At 36.1% G+C, this 22,308-nt stretch overlaps 1 protein-coding gene across 14 annotated transcripts in view; it reads left to right on the top strand.

Annotated features, from left to right (window-relative positions):
• Nucleotides 1-22,308, top strand: part of N4BP2 (NEDD4 binding protein 2) — a 156,279-nt gene that overhangs the window by 75,918 nt on the left and 58,053 nt on the right. For 5 of the 14 annotated variants that reach the window (XM_058722792.1, XM_058722782.1, XM_058722791.1 and 2 more), the window contains 2 exons: nucleotides 1,415-1,538; nucleotides 10,024-10,301. In XM_058722792.1, the coding sequence (XP_058578775.1) occupies nucleotides 1,415-1,538; nucleotides 10,024-10,159 (260 nt within the window). In that variant the 3' untranslated portion in view covers nucleotides 10,160-10,301. Of the gene's footprint in view, nucleotides 1-1,414; nucleotides 1,539-2,778; nucleotides 6,282-7,776; nucleotides 8,514-10,023; nucleotides 10,302-22,308 lie in introns of those variants that run through there. The other 9 variants (XR_009259624.1, XR_009259625.1, XM_058722790.1 and 6 more) reach the window with 6 other exon arrangements.

The raw sequence follows: 22,308 nt of genomic DNA, 5'->3' as shown, positions 1-22,308 counted from the left end.
GTGACTTATGGATAGTTAAGATATGTAAGGTTTCTTTTAAGTAAACTTTGTAATGTCACATCTATAAAGAACAATGTACAGGTAATAATTATATAGCATAAAAACTTTTTTACAAAGTGAATACCCTGTGTAGCCAGCACCCAGGAAGAGTTGAATTTTGAACAAAATATTGCTTGAAATAATGGGTAATGGACTAGTGTAGAAATGGAGATCTTAAGCAAAGAAAGAATTAGAAATATAAGCAACATACCCTCTTAAAATTCCAGGCCAAATATTGCCTTGGAGATGTGAGACTTGAAAAACTGTTTGTGGATCTGCTGGAGTCTTAGGGCAACTTAGTGAGCAGAATATAGAATATTTATATTATATATATATATGTATGTATTTTATGCTAATGATCAAAACTTGTGCTATTTATCACAAAGGAAGAAGATATTTAGTTAATTAAATCAACTCTTATTATTAACAGAGTTTTTGTTATTTTATTGCAGCAGTTATTGACTTTCAGGGTTTATGTACTTAATTTTCACAAGATCATATCCAAAGCAAGAGCTACATTCTTGTAAGAGGCCTAGATTCATTTGATATTTAAAAATCATCTCTTTGGAAGAGTTTCTTCTTTTCTTCTTCTTCTTCTTCTTCTTTTTTTTTTTATTTTAAAGTTTTATTTATTTATTTTTTAGTAATCTCTACACCCAATGTGGGGCTCAAACTCATGACCCTGAGATTGAGAGTTGCATGCTCTTCCGACTGAGCCAGGCAGGTGCCTTTGGAAGAGTTTCTTAACAATTGTCTATCTTTAACAATAAGACTATAGTCTATGCTGTAATTAGTGGATTTGCTAATAGCGATTCCTGAAGGGTGATATCCTATAAAGTAGTTGCTTTAGATCCCATTTTACTGATAAGGAAACAGGCACAGATAGGCAAGTAACTTGTCCATGGTCATACTGCCCAGTCATTTGGTGGCAGAGCTCCTAATCAGACCAAAGCTGGCTGGCTGGCTTCAGAGTATTTAATTAAAAGAGTCATTGTGAAGATTCTTAGTTAATAAATATAAGTAGCTTAAAGAAATTCCTGACTCCAACTATGTAATAATTGTTAGATGTCATTAATATTACTGTTGTCATTATCATTATTTTAGAGAGAAATTCTGGTAGCACATAGAAATCTCCCTCCCCACAGGGGAAGAAATTTCACTTATGTTTAGGCAGATGAATTGCTTTGAGACTTCCATACTTAAACAATGTAGATGAAATATCCATTTTAAAACATCAATTTTGGTGCTTTTTAAAGTTATAAATCTGTAAATCCCCATGAAAGTAATTTTATATGTATTTGAGTAGTTAAAGCTTGTTTTCTATTGAGAATGTAAGACAAATGAATTTTAACTGGTCCAATTCCTGTTGTAACAGAATTTAAGCAGAATGGTGGTAAGTCCTATCTCTCTGTGATTACGGGGAGAGGAAACCACAGCCAAGGAGGAGTTGCTCGCATCAAACCAGCCGTCATTAAATACCTCACAAGCCATAGCTTCAGGTGAGTAGAGATTTCTGTTATTGATAATGGCAATGTCCATATACAGATAATAAACACTAATAGTATGCTCAAATGAGTTATTAGAATAGTTAACTAAATTTAACCATCTGAAATTAGCCACAAATTCATGCTTAAATTATAACTTTTCCTGCTGGTCTTAATGATATTCAGAAAACCAGAAATGAAGGAAAAATATATTTTGTTTTTGAAGTAATCATCTGACAAAACTGTCTCATAAATTTAAAATCTAACAGAAAGTAATATGATTGTGTTTCTTTGATAATGTATTATTCAAGATAGTTAGATTATGTGTATCATCATCTAAGGTTGCTAATTATTTATTTGAAAGGATATACATATTTGTGGATTTTGGAAGAAATTTCTGCTGAAATGTGGTTATAAGGGATTTGTTTAAACTTTAGCAGAAATACACCAGTCAGTAAGAATTTACACATCTTCATAAATTAAATGCCATTAATAATCTTAGCTGTGACAAACATGAATTGAACTTTTTTTTAAGTGATTATTATTCAGTAACAGAAAATGACAAGAGAAGTCTAAGAAGAAAGATCTGTTGATGGATAGATTCACTGAGGATGTATATCATTAGGTACCTACCTCCCCCTAGCTCTAGTTTTAGTTAGTGTGGCATATTTTGTTTATGCCATGTAATAAAATGTTGTTTGGCTACATTATAGAAAATAGTAGCATTAATTCTGAGCACAAAAACAGATGAAGTTTTAGAGTTACTCTTACAAAAGGAGTAGTTGGACTGGAGCATTATCATGTTGGGATTAATGATCTATTGTAGAGACTAGTGTTTTTTAAATTTCACACTGAGGCACTTGGAAGCATTTCATGGCCTGATGAATCAGACTTATGTTAGAGATTTCTTTTTAGTACTGACTTAATGCATAGAAATAATGTAACAGACATCATCTTATCCTTCACACACCATGCTGTTCTTCATGAAAGTTGAGTTCAGGCTTGAGATTTTTGAAAAATCTTAAATAACTACTAAGTTAGGAGTTATCCCTCTAGCTTTAGGATTGTTTATTTTTACAACGGATTAAAAGTACATAAGCATAGATATCAGTCCTGGATACTGACTTAATAATAAAGGAGAGTACTTTGATAGTAACTATTTCATTTAGCGTAGATATTTGGAATTGATTACATGATATATTCCTTAACCAGTTTGAAATTTTTACCTAAAATAACTGTTTTCTCATTTCTATAGGTTCTCTGAAATTAAACCAGGGTGCTTGAAAGTCATGCTAAAGTAAAATAAACATCCTTGACTTAGAAGTGTGAAGGTTTGTAGGTTAGTTTTATTTACAGTAATTTAGTCAATTTTACTGTACATATGTATTTTATTAGAAATGTCCAATTATAACAAAAACATTATAATGATGTTTTTCAGAATTCAAGAGAAGTTTAATTTTTTACTGAATCAAATGCCAAATACGTTGTCTGTTAAAAATACTGAAGAGAATTTTTATTGATTATAAAGTGTCCAAGAAAATTATCAGCTGTGGTTTTAAAGTTTGAAGTGCTCTGATTCTTTTTCAGAGAGAAAATGTTACCTTTGTGTTAATTGTTGTTAACATTTAGTAAAATCCAAAAGGCATCTTTGAGAGGCATTTATAGTGCTTTGAGGCCTGGTTCATGCCCATCAAAGGCTTGTATTAAAAGAAGGAAAAGTAGTGGTAGTAGTAATGAAAGAAAGGAAATGTAACAAAAGCACTTGAATGCTTTTTGATATCAAAGCTAAATACAAAAATCATTTCATTTTGCCATATCCTGCAGGAAGAAAGACATGCTGTTTGTACTTTCTTCTGTTTTGTATATGATCTTGATCTCTTACCTTTTGTTCGTTTGTTCTGTATGTGTGCATTTTCTAGGAGGAAAGTTGGAGCCTGAGATTATATTGCAGTTTTATGCCTTCTGTAGGCAGTAAAGTTTTTAGAGAAGATGAAATTGTTAGATATCTACAAGTATCAGTGTCTTAATAGAACTGCTTCTAGAGCTGTCTGTGTAAGTGGTATTTAAGACAGTACTAAAGAGCTATATTTTATATTTGAGTCATATAATTTCTAAACAGTAGTGGGTCAAGAGCCTATTAACCTAAATGTAGAAGACATTTTTGATATAATCTTTAAAGGAATCCTTACAATTTAAAAGTTTTTTACCTTTGTTTTTTTTAAAAAAGAGCCAACTTTCTGAAAGGAAACTTTCATTGACCTTGTTTTGTGTGAGCTAAAAAGTCCTGTTAGTATGTCAACTATAAAATGTAAATTTCATTTATACACGTTTAATGTGGTAAAGTGTAGTTTTTCAGTATAAAACAATGGCTTAAATAAATTTGTCTTTGGATATGGAGAATATTTCCAACATATGTAATTTAACAGACAGTTGTGTTGGATTTTGATAAGCTTAAACATCATTTGGATCAGGAATTATAGGGTTGAGCTATTACTGAAAGAATCCTGAACTACAGAATGGTTTCTCAAAAGAACAGATTTTAATGAAAATAAAACTCAAAAACACATTTTTGCATATCATGAAAGCATGCTTTTAAAAGAAGACCTGTATCATTAAGTTTATTTCCACGAAAATAAAATGTTTATTATTTAGAAATGATTAGTGAGTGGTATTGAAATATTTTCTCATGGTTGTAATAATTTGTTTAAAAAAGAAAAAATGCCACCAGTTTAGCATATGTTTTTTGTAATGTCTAGAGGAGTTGTATACATTAAAAATAAAGCAATTCGTTTCAAGAACTTACTATAAAACTACAACTGTTAATGAAGTAAAATGTTTTTATGTATAAATTAATATGATTTAAGAAATGTGAATAATAGTACTAAAACCTGGGGTTACTTGAGGGTGTGCAGCTGCATACTCATTTTCCATGATTTTATATTTCCTTACCCAGTTTAAAAAAGCATTGCTTTTGAGCACTTCAGCTAGATTTATTTCAGTATTATTGTAATTATGATTAGTGTGGGAGCAGTCAAAAAGAACAAGGGATGAAGTGTTTTGTGGGCAGAAACCAAATGAAAGAAGCTATGTTTTCTGCTGTATCAACTTTAATGTTAGACTTTATTTTGGTAAATCTGAGGTATTTTTTCTTCGTCATATCATTCATAAGTATATAGGCAAATTTTGAGCATGATATGTGCTTTTATGAAGTTGTTTTAATCCTAAACTGCCTCCCACCTCACTGTCTAGCATAGTTTAAACAACACATAATTATGAAAGAAAAATTTTGTAGTTTCTCCTTTCTTGTTTTGCCCATTTCTAAATCCTATATGCCAAAGGTAAACATAGTTTGGGGATTATCAAATTTTTCTCTTGCTCTTTTCCAAGCCCTGTGTGTCAAAAGTAAGGAGAGTGTGTGGATTATCAACATCTTCAGGTATTGGTATATTAGTGCTAATACAGGTCTAATTAGAATGGCTCTTTGCAAATGTATTAATATTTTAAAAGTACAACACTTCTGTAGTTTGGAAGGTTTTAGTAACTGTTCTGTCTTTTCACTAGTCTCTCATCTGTGTCTACCAGGAGAAAAAAGAGAACTAATGTGGAAACCACAGGGAACGAGGGGTTAGACTTAGGAAACTCTTCAACAGTGTTTTCAATTCATCCACTTCCTTACTTCAACATGAGTTATGGAAGCATGTTGTCTTAGGTTTATTGGCTGTTCATATAACTCATATTATTTTCAAGTTGAGGTTTTTTTCAATTTATTAGTGTTTCCATACTATTTGCAATTCTATGGCCTTAAGTATGCGGCATATTATGTAGTAGAAATTCTGACTTATACTTTAAAGTGTCTTGTTTATTCAATACATTTTGAGAAGAAAGGTTAAATAATTCTGAAAAGGTTGTTTCCAGTCCTTATTTCAGTCTTTTTCTTTTTAAATTCAAGTATTTTGTGTGCTTAGAAAGAGGACATATGTAATAGCGAGATTGGTTATTTCTGAGCTGGAAATCGGAAACTTTGAGACTCAGGAAATTGCTCTGACAATGTTTTAACTGCTCTCAATTTAAGAAAATGACAAAATGTATAAAAAAGACACAAAAATAATGTGTGCTGTTTTTTCCAAGTGCTTTCCTAAGTGCTTTTCCATTGTGCAATGAGGTGAAGTTTGATAATTTTCTGTGTAGTGGTTAAATATTGCTTATTTTTATTTACATAGTAAAGAAAACAAATTTAAATGTTTGTGTGGCCAAAAAGAAGTGTCATTTAAAAGGTTAAGTGAATTTATGTAGAATGTATGTTAATGGTGCTTATTTTTAAAATGTAATTCAAGTTTACAGTATTATTAAAGCCTCTTTATAGAATTTAGTAGAGAAACAAGGCTGGAAGACATGTACATCCTGAAGAGCCTTTTATAAACTTAACATTATAGAATGACAAATTTTATTATTTTCCTTAAAGTTGAGCAGTTGACTTTTATGGTCCAAATGATGAACCTGTTATTAACAAATGATTGATTTAACCATGAAACTTCTCATTAAAATATAATATTGTAGCTATCAGTTGGAGAATATATTATAAAATTTTCAGACAGTATATCAGAAATGAGATGTTTTTATTTGTACTATAAAGAAAATGTAATTTTGCTGTTAACTCTGTACTTTTTTATTGAAAATGTTTTATAACTTTGCTTTTAAAATTTCTTATGAAACCATTTGCAGATTACATACTTAATTTAATAAAATACTTTAGCCACAGTCCACTGTGAGGAAATCCTTCATTTGATGTGGTAGGGTTAGTGGTTTAAATATTAAAATATATCTTTATGTGTAACTTTGTAATTTCAAGGGAAAGAAAAGGGTCATAAAATTTTTATTTCTGTACCACAGCTTTTATTCTTTGCTATAGCAAATAGGGGTCCACTTTTGAACCAGATAAATTATCTTTTTGATGGCAAAATTAAGAATAGTGGCTCTAAAGAACTCAAGTAATACTTTAATTAATATTAAAGACCTTTGAACTTTATTCAGCCCACAGAATAATTCACTCAGTTAGCATCGACTTAAAATTTTTTATTTAACAAATATTAGTTAAGCACTTGTCACTGGGGATACAATCTGAGACAGAGCTTCTCTCTACAGGTGTCTTATAATTCTCATCAACTCTCTGTGCATAGTTATTTATGCTATGAAGCACTTCCATGTATGTTATATTTTAAGACTCAAGAGAATCTTACTACATAGTTATCTTACAGAGGCTTAGAGAAGTCGACTCATTTGCTAGTTAGTGGCAGAGGTAAGACTGCAACCTAGGTTCTCTAACTCCTACTAAGAACAACTACTTTTTTCATACAAGTAAGAATAATTACTTAAAAATAATATTCCATGACCGCCAAGTAAGAGAGAGATATGTGGCTCTACTGTATAAGTCTATGAAAAACTGCCACTTACAAATCTGCCTTCCTCCTATATCTAAAGGAAGCTGGTATCATGGGTTTTCCAGGGACAAAAATAAAAGTTTATTTCTCTCTTAATGTAATACAAACTCAAGGTCTGATGGGTGTGCTCATTTCCATGAATTTTTTGGAGATCTAGGATCCTTTAATTTTTAGCTTACCACCCTTATCATACCCAAGCTGTGGCCTTCATTTCCTAAACCAGGGTGGGTAGCTAGAGCTCTAATAATCAAACCTGCATTCTGTTGGGAGGAAGGACAAAGAAGAAAGGAGCAATGGGCAAGTGCCAGCAATTTTTTTTTTTTTTTTTTTTTTTTTATTTTATAGAAGATATTTGGAAGTTGGCATTCAACATTTCCACTTATATCTTATTGGCTGGAACTTAGTCATGTGGTCACATCTAGCTGCAAGAGAGCTGGAAAATTATCTTTATTTCAGTGTACTGTATGTTCAACAAAACATGGACATTCTCTTGGAGGAAAAAGCATGTATATTAGGGGAATTAATAGCAGTTTCTGCCACATTTTTCATCACTGAATGTAAATAATGTGAAAATTAGTTCTTGATGCATTCTGTCAACATATCTTTGTTGATGATTACTCTGTGCTAGGAATAATAAAAAGGAAATCACAGTTGTATGCATTTTAACTTAAGTATTCAAATGATACCACTAACCAACATGGCTGATCAGGGTGGTGGTTGCTGAAGGTTGGGGTGGTTGTAGCAAAATTTAAAATGAGACAAAAACAAAGTTTGCTACATTGATTGACTCTTATTTTGTGATGATTTCTTTGTAGCATGTGATCCTGTTGGATAGCATTTTACCCACAGCTGATTTTTCAGAATTGGAGTCCATCCTCTCAAACTCTGCCACTGCTTTATCAATGAATTTTTTTTTTGATAGTGCAAATCCTTTGTTGTCATTTCAACAGTCTTCACAGCTTCTTCACCAGGAGTAGTTTCCATCTAAAGAAACCACTTTCTTTGCTCATCTGTAAGAAGCAATTTCTCATCTGTGAAAGTTTTGTGAGATTGCAGCAATTCAGTCACATCTTCAGGTTCCACTTCTAATTCTAGTTCTCTTGTATTTCATCCACATCTGCGGTTACTTCTTCCACTGAAGTCTTGAGTTCCTCCACGTCATCCATGAGGGTTGGAATTACCTTCCAACTCCTGTTAACATTGATATTTTGACCTCTGCTCATGAATCAGGAATGTTCTTAATGGCATTGAGAATGGTGACTCCTTTCCAGAAGGCTTTCATATCCATCAGAGCAATTACTATCTATGGCAGCTATAGCCTTATGAAATACATTTTTTAAATAATAAGACTTGAAAGTCAAAATGACTCCTTGATCCATGGGTTGCAGAATGGATGTTGTGTGAGCAGACATGAAAACAACAATAATCTTGTATATCTCCATCAGAACTCTTGGGTGACAAGGTATTGTTGATGAGTAGTCATATTTTGAAAGGAATCTTTGATTTTCAGAGCAGTAGGTCAGTAAACCATGTTATAAGAGCTGTGCTGTCATTCTGGCTTTGTTCCTTGTATAGAGCATAGGGAGAATAGATTTAGCATAATTGTTAAGGGCTCTAGGGTTTTTGGAATGGTAAGTGAGCCTCATCTTAAAGACACCAGCTACATTAGCAGTTAGAAGGCTGTTTCATCTATATCAAAAATCTGTTTAGTGTAGCCACCTTTGTTATTGATCTCAACTGGATCTTCTGGATAATTTGCTACAACTTCTCCAACATCAGCCCGTGCTGCTTCACCTTGCACTTTGATGTTACGGTGGTGGCTTCTTTCCCTAAACCTCACGAACCAGTCTCTGCCACCTCCATACTTTTATTCTGCAGCTTCCTCACCTCTCTCAGCTTTAACAGTAGTGAAGAGATTTGGGATCTTGTTCTGGATTGGGCTTTGGCTTAAGGGAATTATGTGGTTGGTTTGATCTTCTATCTGGACCACTGAAACTTTCTCTGTGTCAGCAATAAGGCTGTTTCACTATCTTATTCATATGTTCACTGAAGTAGCACTTTTAATTTCCTTCAACAACTTTTCCTTTGCATTCACAACGTGGCTAACTGTCACAAGAGGTCTAGCTTTCGGCCTTTCTTGGCTTTCGACAGGTCTTCCTCACTAAATCTAATCATTTTTAGTTTTTGAGTTAAGGTGACATATGTGACTCTTCCCTTCACTTAAACACTTAGAGGCCATTGTAGGGTTATTAATTGGCCTAATTTTGATATTATTGTGTCTCAGAATAGAGAGGCCCAAGGAGAGGGAAAGAGAGAGGGGAGCAGCCAGTGGGGACAGTCAGAACACATACAACATTTACCAAGCACGGTCTGTTCCCCCCCCCCCAAACCAAACAATTACAATAGTAACATCAAAGATCACTGATCAGGGGCGCCTGGGTGGCGCAGTCGGTTAAGCGTCCGACTTCAGCCAGGTCACGATCTCGCGGTCCGTGAGTTCGAGCCCCGCGTCAGGCTCTGGGCTGATGGCTCAGAGCCTGGAGCCTGCTTCCGATTCTGTGTCTCCCTCTCTCTCTGCCCCTCCCCCATTCATGCTATGTCTCTCTCTGTCCCAAAAATAAATAAAAAACGTTGAAAAAAAAAATTTAAAAAAAAGATCACTGATCACAGACCACCATAACAAATATAATAATAATAATGCAAAAACTTGAAATATTAGAAGAATTGCCAAAATGCGACAGATACGAAATGAACAAATGCTGTTGGAAAAATGGCACCAATAGACTTGCCTGATGCAGAGTTGGCACAAACCTTCATTTTGTAAAAAATACAATCTGTGAAGTGCAATAAAACAAAATGCAATGAAATGAGGTATGCCTTGTAGTTGTCTATCTGCCTGAATGCACAATATAATGCTTTGGGGGTTTTTTTGGTAGTTTCTATATCCCAGAAAAGGATCTAATATATAGAATTGGGTACTCAAAAATCAGTGGAATCAAAACCAGTTGAACCTACATCTGATCAAGCCTGTAGACCTAACAACCAACTTATATGAATTACAGAGAACAGAGGAATATGCCAACACCATGGGATGTAACCACCAAATACAGACTGTGGGATGCTCTTACAACACAGTTTCTTCAAGTAAATTGCCAAGGAAAACAAAAACACAGATGGAAAGGGAACCTATACTATTAAGACGGAAGAGGCATATCAACCAATTTGTGGACTTTATTTGTTCAGCCAAAAACTAAGTTTTTTTTTTTATGACAGTAACACGACGATCGGCAATGTGAACACTGGACACTTAATTATATTAAAAGATTTATTTATTTACTTATTTATTGGATGATGATATTGTGGTCATATTAGGAAAACCCAGTTTCTCCCCCTCCTACCTTTTTCTCTCTTGTATAGAGAAAAACCCAATCCTTCCTCCTGTGTGTTTCTTTTCCGTGTCTCTTTATAATTCACACAAAACACCTTTCTGGTCACCAAACATTGGAGTTTTTTCCCCATACCAAGCAATTCTCTGTGACACAAGTTGGGTGTCTACAGTTCAATTAATTCTTACACTATCTACCCAGAGATAACATCAGATTCTACAAATTAAGGGTTCAGTCCCACAAGACTGTCTCCCCCACTTCAGGTGCTAGTCACAGGTAGTAGGTCCCTAGGTTACCCTCAACTTCTGTCCGACTTGGCTATTAATCGGGGGTCCCCATAACCTCCTCACAGTTTTATAAATTTGCTAAAGTGGCTTATAGAATTCAGGGTAACAGTTCCTTACGTTTACTAGTTTAGTAAAGGATATGATAAAGGAGACAGATGAACAGCCAGATGAAGAGATACATAAGGTGAGTTCTGGAAGGGTCCTGAGTGTAGGAGCTTCTGTCCCCATGGAGTTGGGGTGCATCACCCTCCTTGTTTGAATGTATTCATCTACCTGAAAGCTCTCCAATATTGGAATTTTGTGGAGACTTTCTCATGTAAGCATGATCAGTTATTAACTCCCATTTCCACCCCCTCTCCTGTCTCTAAGGATGAGGGCTGGGACTGAAAATTCCAAGCTTCTGATCATGGTTTGGTCTTTCTGGTGACCGACCCCTATCCAGGATCCTACCCCAGAGTCACCTCAGTAGAATAAATGTTCCTAGTGCTCTTATCACTCAGAAATAGGGGTTTTAGGAGCCCTATGTCAGGAATGGAGTCAGAGACAAGTATTAGAACAAGAGATGCTCCTAGTGTTTTTATCACTTAAATTATTAAAAGGGTTTCAGGAGCTCTGTGCCAGGAACTGGGGGCAGAGACCAATATGTTTTCTATTATCTCAGTGATTATATTTTTTATGTTGAAATACATAAAATGATGTGGTATCTAGGACTTACTTGAAAATAAGATGAAGTGGGTGGAAGGTACTTAGAAGATTGGCCTAAGTTGGTTAATGTTGAAGTTGGAGTTTATTAGTCTGCGGTTCTACTTTTAACATATATTCAAAACTCAATAATAAAAAGTATTTTATTTATTTTAGTTATCTTTTAATGTTTATTTTTGAGAGACTGTGGGTCTGTGAGTGGGGGAGGGGCAGAGAGAGAGGGGGACAGAGGATCTGAAGCAGGAGAGCCTGATGCAGGGCTTGAACTCACGAACTGTGAGTTCATGACCTGAGCCAAAGTTCGACGCTTAACCAACTGAGCCACCCAGGTGCCCCAATAAAAAGTTTTTAAAAAGTTGGTAGAAGAGCTAGAGAAATGAATTCTAGACTTGGCTTAGGGAATGACTTCCAGAACACTGTGCAATTAACTGCCTGCCATGTCTGCCGTAATTGAAAGGCCACCATGGCACCAGTATACATGGCACCACTCTCAGCATACTCAGAGCTGGTGGCTACACACCAGAAAACTTGCTGAAAACCCTGACCTCACCGTGACTTGACTTTTTATCAGAATGAGACGTAGCAGTGGATAGATGCCTTACTTCTTACTTACTTCTGCCTCCCACATTTCATGAGTATATCTAATTGCTGCAAATTATTTTGTATCCAGATTTTACCTGCCAAAGGGGTCTAGGAAATGTAGTTCTAGACTTCCCAGTCTCTACAGCACAAAAAGCCTCATTAGAAGAAACTGGAGCCAGAGGATCAATTATCAAATGTCCATATTTACAACGCTGATGGTACTTGTCAAATCAGGCACTAGAAATAAAATGGGTTGATACAGTTATCACAAAACCCTTGTATGTCAGCTGGGGTAAGTGTATGCCAGGGGTTACCACAGGTTCAGGATAAACATAGCCTATTTTCAGGAGCATTGATTGTATTCAATGACAAATTATGCACATTATTATTTAATGTACCTTATTTGTATATTATTAAAACAAAATGGATAAATTGTGGATAAGAATGGGAAATTTTGCATTCATTTTTAAGATAAAACAGTAGGGTCAAGGAGATGAACCTTTATGCTTTTTACTTGGACTTCCTTTCTTCAGGGTAATGGCTTTCAAACTTTAGTGTACATAAGAATCATCCACAAAGGGCTCAGTGAAAATACAGATTTCTGCCTTGCTTTAAACTTCCTAAATCAATCTCAGAAGGTAGGGCCCATATTTTCAATAAATACTCCAATGGTTCTAATGCAAGTGGGCCACACCTTAAGAAATGCTACTCTGGGGGCGCCTGGGTGGCTCAGTCGGTTGAGCGTCCGACTTCGGCTCAGGTCATGATCTCGCGGTCCGTGGGTTCAAGCCCCGCATCGGGCTCTGTGCTGACAACTCAGAGCCTGGAGCCTGTTTCAGATTCTGTGTCTCCCTCTTTCTCTGACCCTCCCCTGTTCATTCTCTCTGTCTCAAAAATAAATAAATGTTGAAAAAAAAAAAAGAAAGAAAGAAATGATACTCTGGCAGGGTAACCCATCACAAAAATTTTATTCTTTTTTGGCTTTTATTCTTTTATTCTTTTTTTTCTACCCCAATCCTGTTTTGCAGGTCCTCAACCGCAATCAAGTCTGCCAGGGACACAGAAAGAAACCTGCACATTTTTTAGTTTACATGCAGCAACTTAGGTGATCCTCATCAAAATCCATCAAGGGACATTGAGGCACTATATATATATATGTATATGTATATATAATGACATGATGGAACCAGGATTCAAATCAAGGCAATCAGGCTCCAAAGCCTGTGCATTTAGTGATGCTTATTAGCTCTCAGCAATGGTCAGACTTAAAATTTATCAAGGAGAAAACCAAGATACCTTTTACCTGGTCTGTCACATGAAACTAATGAACCTTACTGCCCTCACTGGCAGTCTCTTCAAGGCCCTTTAAGCCTTCACTAATTATCTCCTCAAAGTTCTTCCAGCTTCTGTCCACTGCCAAGTTACAAAGCTACTCTTGCATTAAAATTTTTTTGTTATAGCAGAACCCCTCTTTGGTACCAAAATCTGTATTAAGCACCTATTGATATGTAAAAAAATCATTTCAAAATTTTGTGGCTTAAAACAACAAAAATGATTATTCTCAGTTTCCCAGGATTCTTGGAGTGGCCTAGCTGGGGTCATTCTGGGCTGAAGTCTCTCATGAGGTTGTAGCCGAGATGTGACTCGGGGCATCTGTCTGTTGAAGGCTTGACTGGGCCTGAGAAACTCACTTCCATGGTGATGGCTCATTCACATGGCTTGTAAATTGGTTCTGGTTGTTGGTTATCTTCAGTTTCTCCCTGTGTGGGTTTCTCCATAGGCTGCTTGAGTGTCCTTACAACATGGCAGCTTTCTCCAGAGTGGGCAACCCAGGAGAGCAAAACAAACTGCAATACCTTTTATGACCTAGTGTTGGAAATCTTACACCACTATTTTTGCCAAATTCTATTGGTTAGAACCCAGTCCTAAGTGCAGTCTACATTCAAGGGTAGGGGGATTAGTTCTACTTTTTGAGGGAAAGAATATTAAAGAATTTGTGGATGTCTTTAAAAATCATCATGTCTCTCATGTGCCAGGCACCACTAGGTACTTAGCGAATGTATCCAATATAATCTTATAACCACCCTGTGGAGTAGGTATTATTGCACAAATGACAGAGGCTGTTGGCCTATGCAACACATATTCTTATTACCATGCTTTTTTTGTTTAGGTATCCAGTGGCAATGTGCTTAGGAAAGCTTGCCTCCTCTCTAGCCCCAGAAAGTGAATTATGACTGGTCAAAAAGGCAATCATGGTAATCCCATTTCCCTTTGCCAATGATTGGCTAAAGGGTGGATATATGACCAAGACAAAGGAACCTAAGGAGAATTCTAGAAAGATTTTCTTCACTATTACAGCAAGGCACATGGGAGGAAGTGCACTCTTCTTCAGCAAGACTTGGTGTCTGTATGTGATGCCTGGAATTGCAGTCACTGATGTTGTAACATGAAGAAATACACGTAAGGCCCAAGTCAATGTGCTAAGGATGGTGGAGCAGAAAGAGGAAAGAATCTTTGTTCTTGATGACATCGCTGAGTCACTGAATTAACCCTGGAACTGATTTTTAGCCATCTTATTAAAGGAGACAGTAAGCTACTTTTAATTGGATTTTCTGTTACAGCTGCAAGTGTCCTAATGGATATACCCCTTTCTATGGATAAGGAAACAGATGTTCAGAGAGATTACGTTGCCTGCCCAAACTTTCCCAGCTAATAAATAGCAGAGCCAGGTTTTAGATCGAGAACTGCACATCCTAAACACCTGCTACTTGTTTATTGTATCAAGTGATTTTTCTCCAACAATTTTCAGAAGGGAGGAGAAACAGAGACACCAGTTGGGTTATGCAAGGTTAGTGATTGTCAAACAGGTATGGCAGGGAGTCAGTGTGGAAAGGAAGGGAGAAGGAATTTAGGGTGCTGTATGTATAAAGTTGAAATGGTTGATTGTGAGGTACAGACTGGGTAAGGAGTCAAGTGGAATCTAGAGGGGCTGATAGATTGAGGAAATGGAGGTGAATAGTGAAGGTATCATGGAGGTAAAAGATTCAGAAAGTGCTGGGGAGAGGGAAGGTGGAAGGAGGTTGTAGGAAGGGAAAGAATACCAGAGTTCAAGATATTAGGGTGTGGATATTTGTTCCCAACATAGTTTGATTTGTGGCTGAGCATGGAGATGATGATTATCAGAGTGGAGAAGGTCACAGAAGTGATATCAAATTTCCGGATCATCTATTTTATGTACATACTAGGACAGGAAGGTGACAGGCAATGAAGTGGAAGGGAAGATTGAAAGCCATCTGCCTAAAGTATGGATGGATTAAAACATGTTTTCTTTGTTTGCATGGTCCCCATCCTTCACACTGATAGGATCTGACTCAACACAGCTCCACTTCAAGGAAAGATTTATAAGGATTATTTTGCTTTAATCTACTGTTTTGCACATATTGGAGGGATGAGATGGATGGGGTCATCAGGAGGAGCTGAGAAGATTATGGGAAATGAATACTTTCCCAGGTCTTTCTGAAACAATTTGCAGTAGGATTTCATTGTTTTGTTAGAAGCCACTTCTTTCCTGATCATTTACCCATCTGGATATATAAAAACCAATGAAATATACTTTAAAAGTTATCCACTATTTTTGATTATCTTGGCTTGTATATCTCTGTTTGTATAAACAATTGAGAATTGATGGCCCTTGCCTGAATCTCTTTGCTAAGATTCTGAAATGGATGGGGTTGTGTAGTAGGAAGCTCTCACTGTCTTTTTAGGATCTGGGCTAAGTGTTTCTTTTCATTGTCCAGTCTTTTCTCAGGTAAAATTAATTTCTTTCAAAAATTTGGCTACTTAGGATTCCTATTTTTAAAGTAACATTAACTTTTTCTGACATTCATGAAATGAAACTATTAGCTAGAATTTCTGAATATAGTTTCTCTTGTGGCCTTTTTACTTTTTGGTTCTTGTTCTTGGAGTCATGTTAAAAATTTTTGGGGCGCCTGGGTGGCGCAGTCGGTTAAGCGTCCGACTTCAGCCAGGTCACGATCTCTCGGTCCGTGAGTTTGAGCCCCGCGTCAGGCTCTGGGCTGATGGCTCAGAGCCTGGAGCCTGTTTCCGATTCTGTGTCTCCCTCTCTCTCTGCCCCTCCCCCGTTCATGCTCTGTCTCTCTCTGTCCCAAAAATAAATTTAAAAAAAAAAAAAAAAATTTTATTGTAAGCTAATCACATCTTTTTAGGAAGTAGGCAGGATATAAATAAATCAGTCTATATATTTAAGGGGAAAAGAAGTAAGGTGCAAAAGTGTATTTACATTTTTGTGTTTTTCAAAAAGGATATATATAGTGGTGCCTGGCTGGCTCAGTCAGTGGAGCATGTGACTCTTGATCTCAGGGTCGTGAGTTTAAGCCTCACATTGGATGTAGAGCTTACTTAAAAAACAGTAAAAAAAAATTTTTTTTAAAGATACATGTAGATACATCTACCTATATACTATACATCTCTTTCTAAACACACACACACACACACACACACATCAAAAAACTTATATGAAACACTTGTATTTTATACAACATAAATTATATAAAACATAACTTTCACAAACATCTCTTTAAGTCTGCATTTCCACAGTCTTTCTGTCTCCCACCCTCTCATATCCTATAGATACCCCAAAGCCTCTGTTTCCCCCTTTTACCAAAATCCTCTCTCATCTTTGCCAGTGCTAGGCCTCATCTACCACCTCTCTACCTTTCTTTCCATTTCTTTTTTCTTTTTTTTCTCCCTGTAGTGAGTAAGCCTGCGCTTTTTGGATGTAAATCTCCAACTTCTTTGCTTCTTCATTTATAAGTCCCCCAATCCTATTTATCCCATCTGTGTAATGAGGCAATGGGAGGTGGGAAGGCATCAGGGTGCAAATGTCAAAATTTTTTTTCTGGTAGGTAGGAGGATGGAAAGAAGTTATGGATACTTCCACAGCAATAATTTTTGTCCCTGTTATACATGAAGAATTTCTGAAAGGTTCTGTGAGAAAGTGTGAAGAGCAGGTTACCTTAGGGGTGGGCCTGGGGAGTCAGAGATAGGAGAGGGAGATTTTACTTTCATTACCTGAACAGATTAAAAAAAAAAAACAAACAAAACCTGTGTATATATTGCTTTTTAAATATTTTTCAGGGGCGCCTGGGTGGCTCAGTCGGCTGAGCGTCCGACTTTGGCTCAGGTCATGATCTTGCGGTTCGTGGGTTCGAGCCCAGTGTCGGGCTCTGTGCTGACAGCTCAGAGCCTGGAGCCTGGTTCGGATTCTGTGTCTCCCTCTCTCTCTGCCCCTCCCCTGCTCACGCTCTGTTTCTCCCTCTCTCTCAAAAATGAATAGACATAAAATATTTTTTAAAATAGGCATAATTCAATTAATAGATGCATATTTTAAAATACAGTACAAAAAAGCCAAGCTTGATAGAGTGGATTATCTAGTGTGCAAATGATATGCATATTATTATATTTCACTTTAGGTTGCATTCTAGTACCAGATGTTATAATCAGATAGTTTAGCCGATGTCGATGATGATCCAGTATTATTAGGAAAGGCATTAATATACCTTTCAAATTCTTAAAAAAAAATTTTTTTTAACGTTTATTTATTTTTGAGACAGAGAGAGACAGAGCATGAACGGGGGAGGGGCAGAGAGAGAGGGAGACACAGAATCGGAAGCAGGCTCCAGGCTCTGAGCCATCAGCCCAGAGCCCAACGCAGGGCTCGAACTCACGGACCGTGAGATCGTGACCTGAGCTGAAGTCGGAGGCTTAACCGACTGAGCCACCCAGGCGCCCCTACCTTTCAAATTCTTAAATGGTTTCTTTAGCTTCTGGAAGAAAGAGGACAAATCTAGAGATCTAATAGGAGTTCCAGAGTAAATGACAAGGGAAAAACAAAATTTAATAGATGCAAATTTTCCTGAGCCGAATGAAGACTTGTTTTTGCCATTGAAAGTGCCAAGGGCACACACTTAAACATATTCTTTGAAAAAAAATTTTTTTTTAATTTTTTAAAAAATATTTTTAAAGAGAGCATGAGCAGGCCAGGGGCAGAGAGGGAGAGGGACACCCAGAATCCAAAGCAGGCTCCAGGCTTGAGCTGTCAACACAAACTGTGAGATCATGACCTGAGCCGAAGTCAGATGCTTAACCCACTGAGCCACCCAGGTGCCCCACACTTAAACATATTCTGACAGAATTCCTGATTCCCACAGTTGAAGAGAAAAATCTTGTAAGTTTCTAGACAGAAAGAAGAAATTATTTACAAAGGGAAAAGAGTCAGACTAGCATCAGACCGTGGAATAATGTCTATCCCTATTAAGAGAAAAGGAATGTAACCCAAGAGGTTGGTATCTTTCCAGCCTAGCACCATTCACTTGCCAAGGGGAAAGGAACGCAGAAATATAATGATTCCAAGAATATATCACTCAACCCCCATCCAAGGAAACTGTGAAAAAAGAGGTGTAACTAAACAACAAATTAATGAGAATAGAGATCCCAAGAAAGAGAAGGTGAAGTAGAGAGGAAAAAGTGGTGAGTGAACACTGAGCCTTGCAATATACATGGATAATAATGGAATGACTGGGACTATGTATTATATGTGTTAAATAAAGACTCTTAAGATAAATGGGACTCCACTAATAAAAGCCTGGAAGCAAAAGTTGTAAAAATTTTCACCAAAACCCAAAAGGTAAGGTTGGGAGAAGGAGAGTGGAAAGCAAAAGCATTATAGAAGTATTATCTTACTAAAGTGGAGGGAAAGTATCCAGAGATAGACTGACATGATGGGGAAATTGTATCTTTTCAGAGAATAAAAAGGAAGATAACTACTAATGGAATAGGAAAGTATGATATCATTTTGAAATTAATAAGGGGAAAAAGAATAAATTACAGCTTTTTAAAAATTTTTAAATTTTTTTACTGTTTATTTTTGAGAGAGAGAGAGAGAGAGAGAGAGAGAGAGAGAGAGAGAGAGAGAGTGCAAATGGGGGAGAGGCAGAGGGAGAGGGAAACACACAATCTGAAGCAGGCTCCAGGCTCTGAGCTGTCAACACAGAGCCCAATGCGGACCGTGAGATCCCACGAACCGTGGGATCATGACCTGAGATGAAGTCGGATGCTTAACTGACTGAAGCACCCAGGTGCCCCAATGAATTATAACTTGATCATACTAGTAAATATAAACTAAGGCAATAGGGAAATTTATAGTTCAATAGTATAGTTATTATAGTTCAATAGTAAGCAAAAGCAAGAGAGAAGGAATAAAATCAAGAATGTCAGAGATTATATTAAATGCAAATGAGCACAGTTTTCGTATCAAAAGACAGAGACTGTCATATTAGATTAAAAGCAAACCTAGCTATATGTTGTCCATAGGGAACACTTAACATAATAAAGAAATGTTCTAAAATACAGAAATTGGAAAAGGAATACCACACAAATGCAAGTAAATAAAACTAGGAGAGGCAATATTAACACCAGACAGGTGGAACTATTAATCAACAGGAAGAACATTTCCTATGAAGGACATAGCATGTGAAGATATGCATCAAACAACATAATTGCTAAATATATGTAAACCAAAATGTTAGTAATGTAAAGATAATTTCATAAAAATGAAATTAGAGTGGATTTGTACTATACTGTTTTCAGAAGTAGATCTAGTAGACAAAAAATTAAGAAATATACAAAGGCATATAATCAACACATGTAACTTTAGTAAATATATAGAGAATCTTACATTCTTTAAACAAAGATTAATATGTATTTCCAAATGGCCATTGACTTCTTACAAAACCAATCATAAACTTTTACACACACACACTAAAAATTTAAAAGTAGAGACTTCTACAGGTGACATTATCTGATGAAATTAGAAGAAAATTAATGAAATTAGAAACAAATTTTTAAAAGATAATTTAACCAATTATTTGAAACTTAAAACTACCCTCTGAAATAATTTCTTGATCAAATTAGAAACTGAAATTGAAATTGTAAGCTCTTTAAAGCAAAAAAAAGGAAAACTCAGCATAACCAAACCTACAAGACCCGTGAAAGCTGTAAGCAAAGATGAAAAATATAAGAACCCGTGTTCATCTTAATAAATTAGAAAAATAACCATAAAAGACAGAAGAGAAAAATTAATAAAAAAAGTCTTATATTAACGAAATGTAGAAAATGGTAGCAAAAATAAATGAATCAAGAGCCACCCCCCCCCTCCAAATAAACCCCTTATGAACCAGAGGGTAAAAAACTAGTAAAAATCAAAATACGTGGCAATTCTGCTCTACAATTCTCAAGATATATATTCAAAGATAGTTATTGTAGTAATGCTTGTAGTAGGAAAAATTGGAAACAAAGTGAATACCTTTGCAAATGTAAGGATAAAACAAGCAGCATTATAGCCATGCTGTAAAACACTATATAGCTACTAGAAAGGACAAGTCAATTCTGTTCCAGTAATCTATTGTAACAAAGTTTCCCCCAAACTTACTGACGTAAAACAAGAATTTTATTATGCTCATGGATTCTGTGGGTCAGGGATTTGGATGAGGCAGAGTAGAGAGAAACCACGGGGATAGTTTGTCCAATCTCCGTGGTGTCTGAGGCCTCATGTGGAAAGGAGAAGTGTGCTTCATGGAAGAGATCTGGAATTATCTGGAGGCTCATTCACTTACATGTATGGCAGTCTGGCTTGTTGGCTGAGACATTAACTAGAGCCGTCTACTAGAACATGGGCTCCCAGTGTAACTTGGGCGTCCTCATAACATGGTAGCTGAGAGAGGGAGGGAGAAAGAGGAGGAGGAGTGAGCAAGAAGAGGAGGAAAAGAGAAAGGGGAAGAAGAAGGGAGAGGGGGAGAGGGAGGAGAAGAAGAAAGAGAAATAGGTTAAAGCTATATCATCTTTACTAACCAAGTCTTAGAAGTCAGATAGCATCACTTCTGCCACATTCTATTTGTCAAGATAGTCACAGGCTCACCAAAGTTCAAGAGGAGGGAAATAGACTCCATATTTTTATTTTATTTTATTTTATTTTTTATTTTTGTGACTCCACATTTTTGTGGGAGAGTGGCCACGTTCTGGAACAGCATGTGGGACAGGGTATATTGTTGTGGCTATTTTTGGAAAGTACAATTTGTCACAGATCTATACCAGTTAACTTCAAGAGCATTCCATGATGTACTGTTGTTAAACAAACAATAAACTCAGTGTGTATATATGTGTATACACACACACACACACACACACACACACACACACTAGATATAATTAATGAAATAATAAACGTTATATATACATTAATTAATTAATGAGTGCCCTCTGAAATTGTGGGTGACTGTCTTCCTTTTAATACTTTATAGATGGATTCTCTCCATAATGGTAGCAGTAATTCAGGATGGAGTATAATATATTTGAGAATCCTATTTACCACTAGAGGTCAGAAATTAGCCCATGAATCCTTTACAACTTATCAAGAGCACACTGGTAGTTAATGTTTTAAGCATTTTTCATTTGGTTCATACTTCTGAGGAGATTCAGAATACTAACCAGATACATTTGAGGTTTAAAGGGAACTCCTGTATCTTTTTCATACCAAATTTTAATAACTGGATTTCTTGGAGTCTTTAATCCACCCTCAATCATAACCTTAAATTATTAATTAATTAATTAATTTATTTTTGCCTGCTTACTCACTGAACACACATACCATGCCAACATAAGTGTTCACTGTGGTAATATATTTAAAGATCAAAATAAAACAGAAAATGAACCAGGTGAACTTCTAGTAAGGATACGAACATGAGCTCAGCAGACCTCATCTGTTTTTGTGCTCTATAGGAAATTTTTTTTTTAAACGTTTCTTTATTTTTGAGACAGAGAGACAGACAGAGTGTGAGTGGGGAGGGACAGAGAGAGAGGGAGACACAGAATCAGAAGCAGGCTCCAGGCTTTGAGCTGTCAGTACAGAGCCCAATGTGGGGCTCAAACTCACGAATCGCGAGATCATGACCTGAGCCAAAGTTGGATGCTTACCTGACTGAGCCATCCAGGTGCCTCTGGAAATTGTTGACTATATATATTTTTTCAGCTGTATCTTTTTGACCAGATGCTACCAAATGAGATAATTTCCTGTTCAATAGCTATACCAAGTTATGCATTAACTTAAGTGATTGAGTTAATGTGTCATGAGCCATTTAAGACAGTACATCTGATTTAAAGTATCCTCATTTTGTTCAGTGATGTCTTTTCTACTTTAGTTCCTCTTTGGTGTATTGGAAAGTGATTGAAACTAGGGAACAAGTGATATAAAATATATTTTTCATATGTTTACAGTTGAGAGGTTTAAATATTTTTTGGTATTTGAGAATTCAGG

Source organism: Neofelis nebulosa, chromosome 3 (assembly GCF_028018385.1).
Source record: "Neofelis nebulosa isolate mNeoNeb1 chromosome 3, mNeoNeb1.pri, whole genome shotgun sequence".
Taxonomy (NCBI): Eukaryota; Metazoa; Chordata; class Mammalia; order Carnivora; family Felidae; genus Neofelis; species Neofelis nebulosa.
Note: the sequence above shows the minus strand (reverse complement) of the source record. Positions and strands in the feature narration are given on the sequence as shown.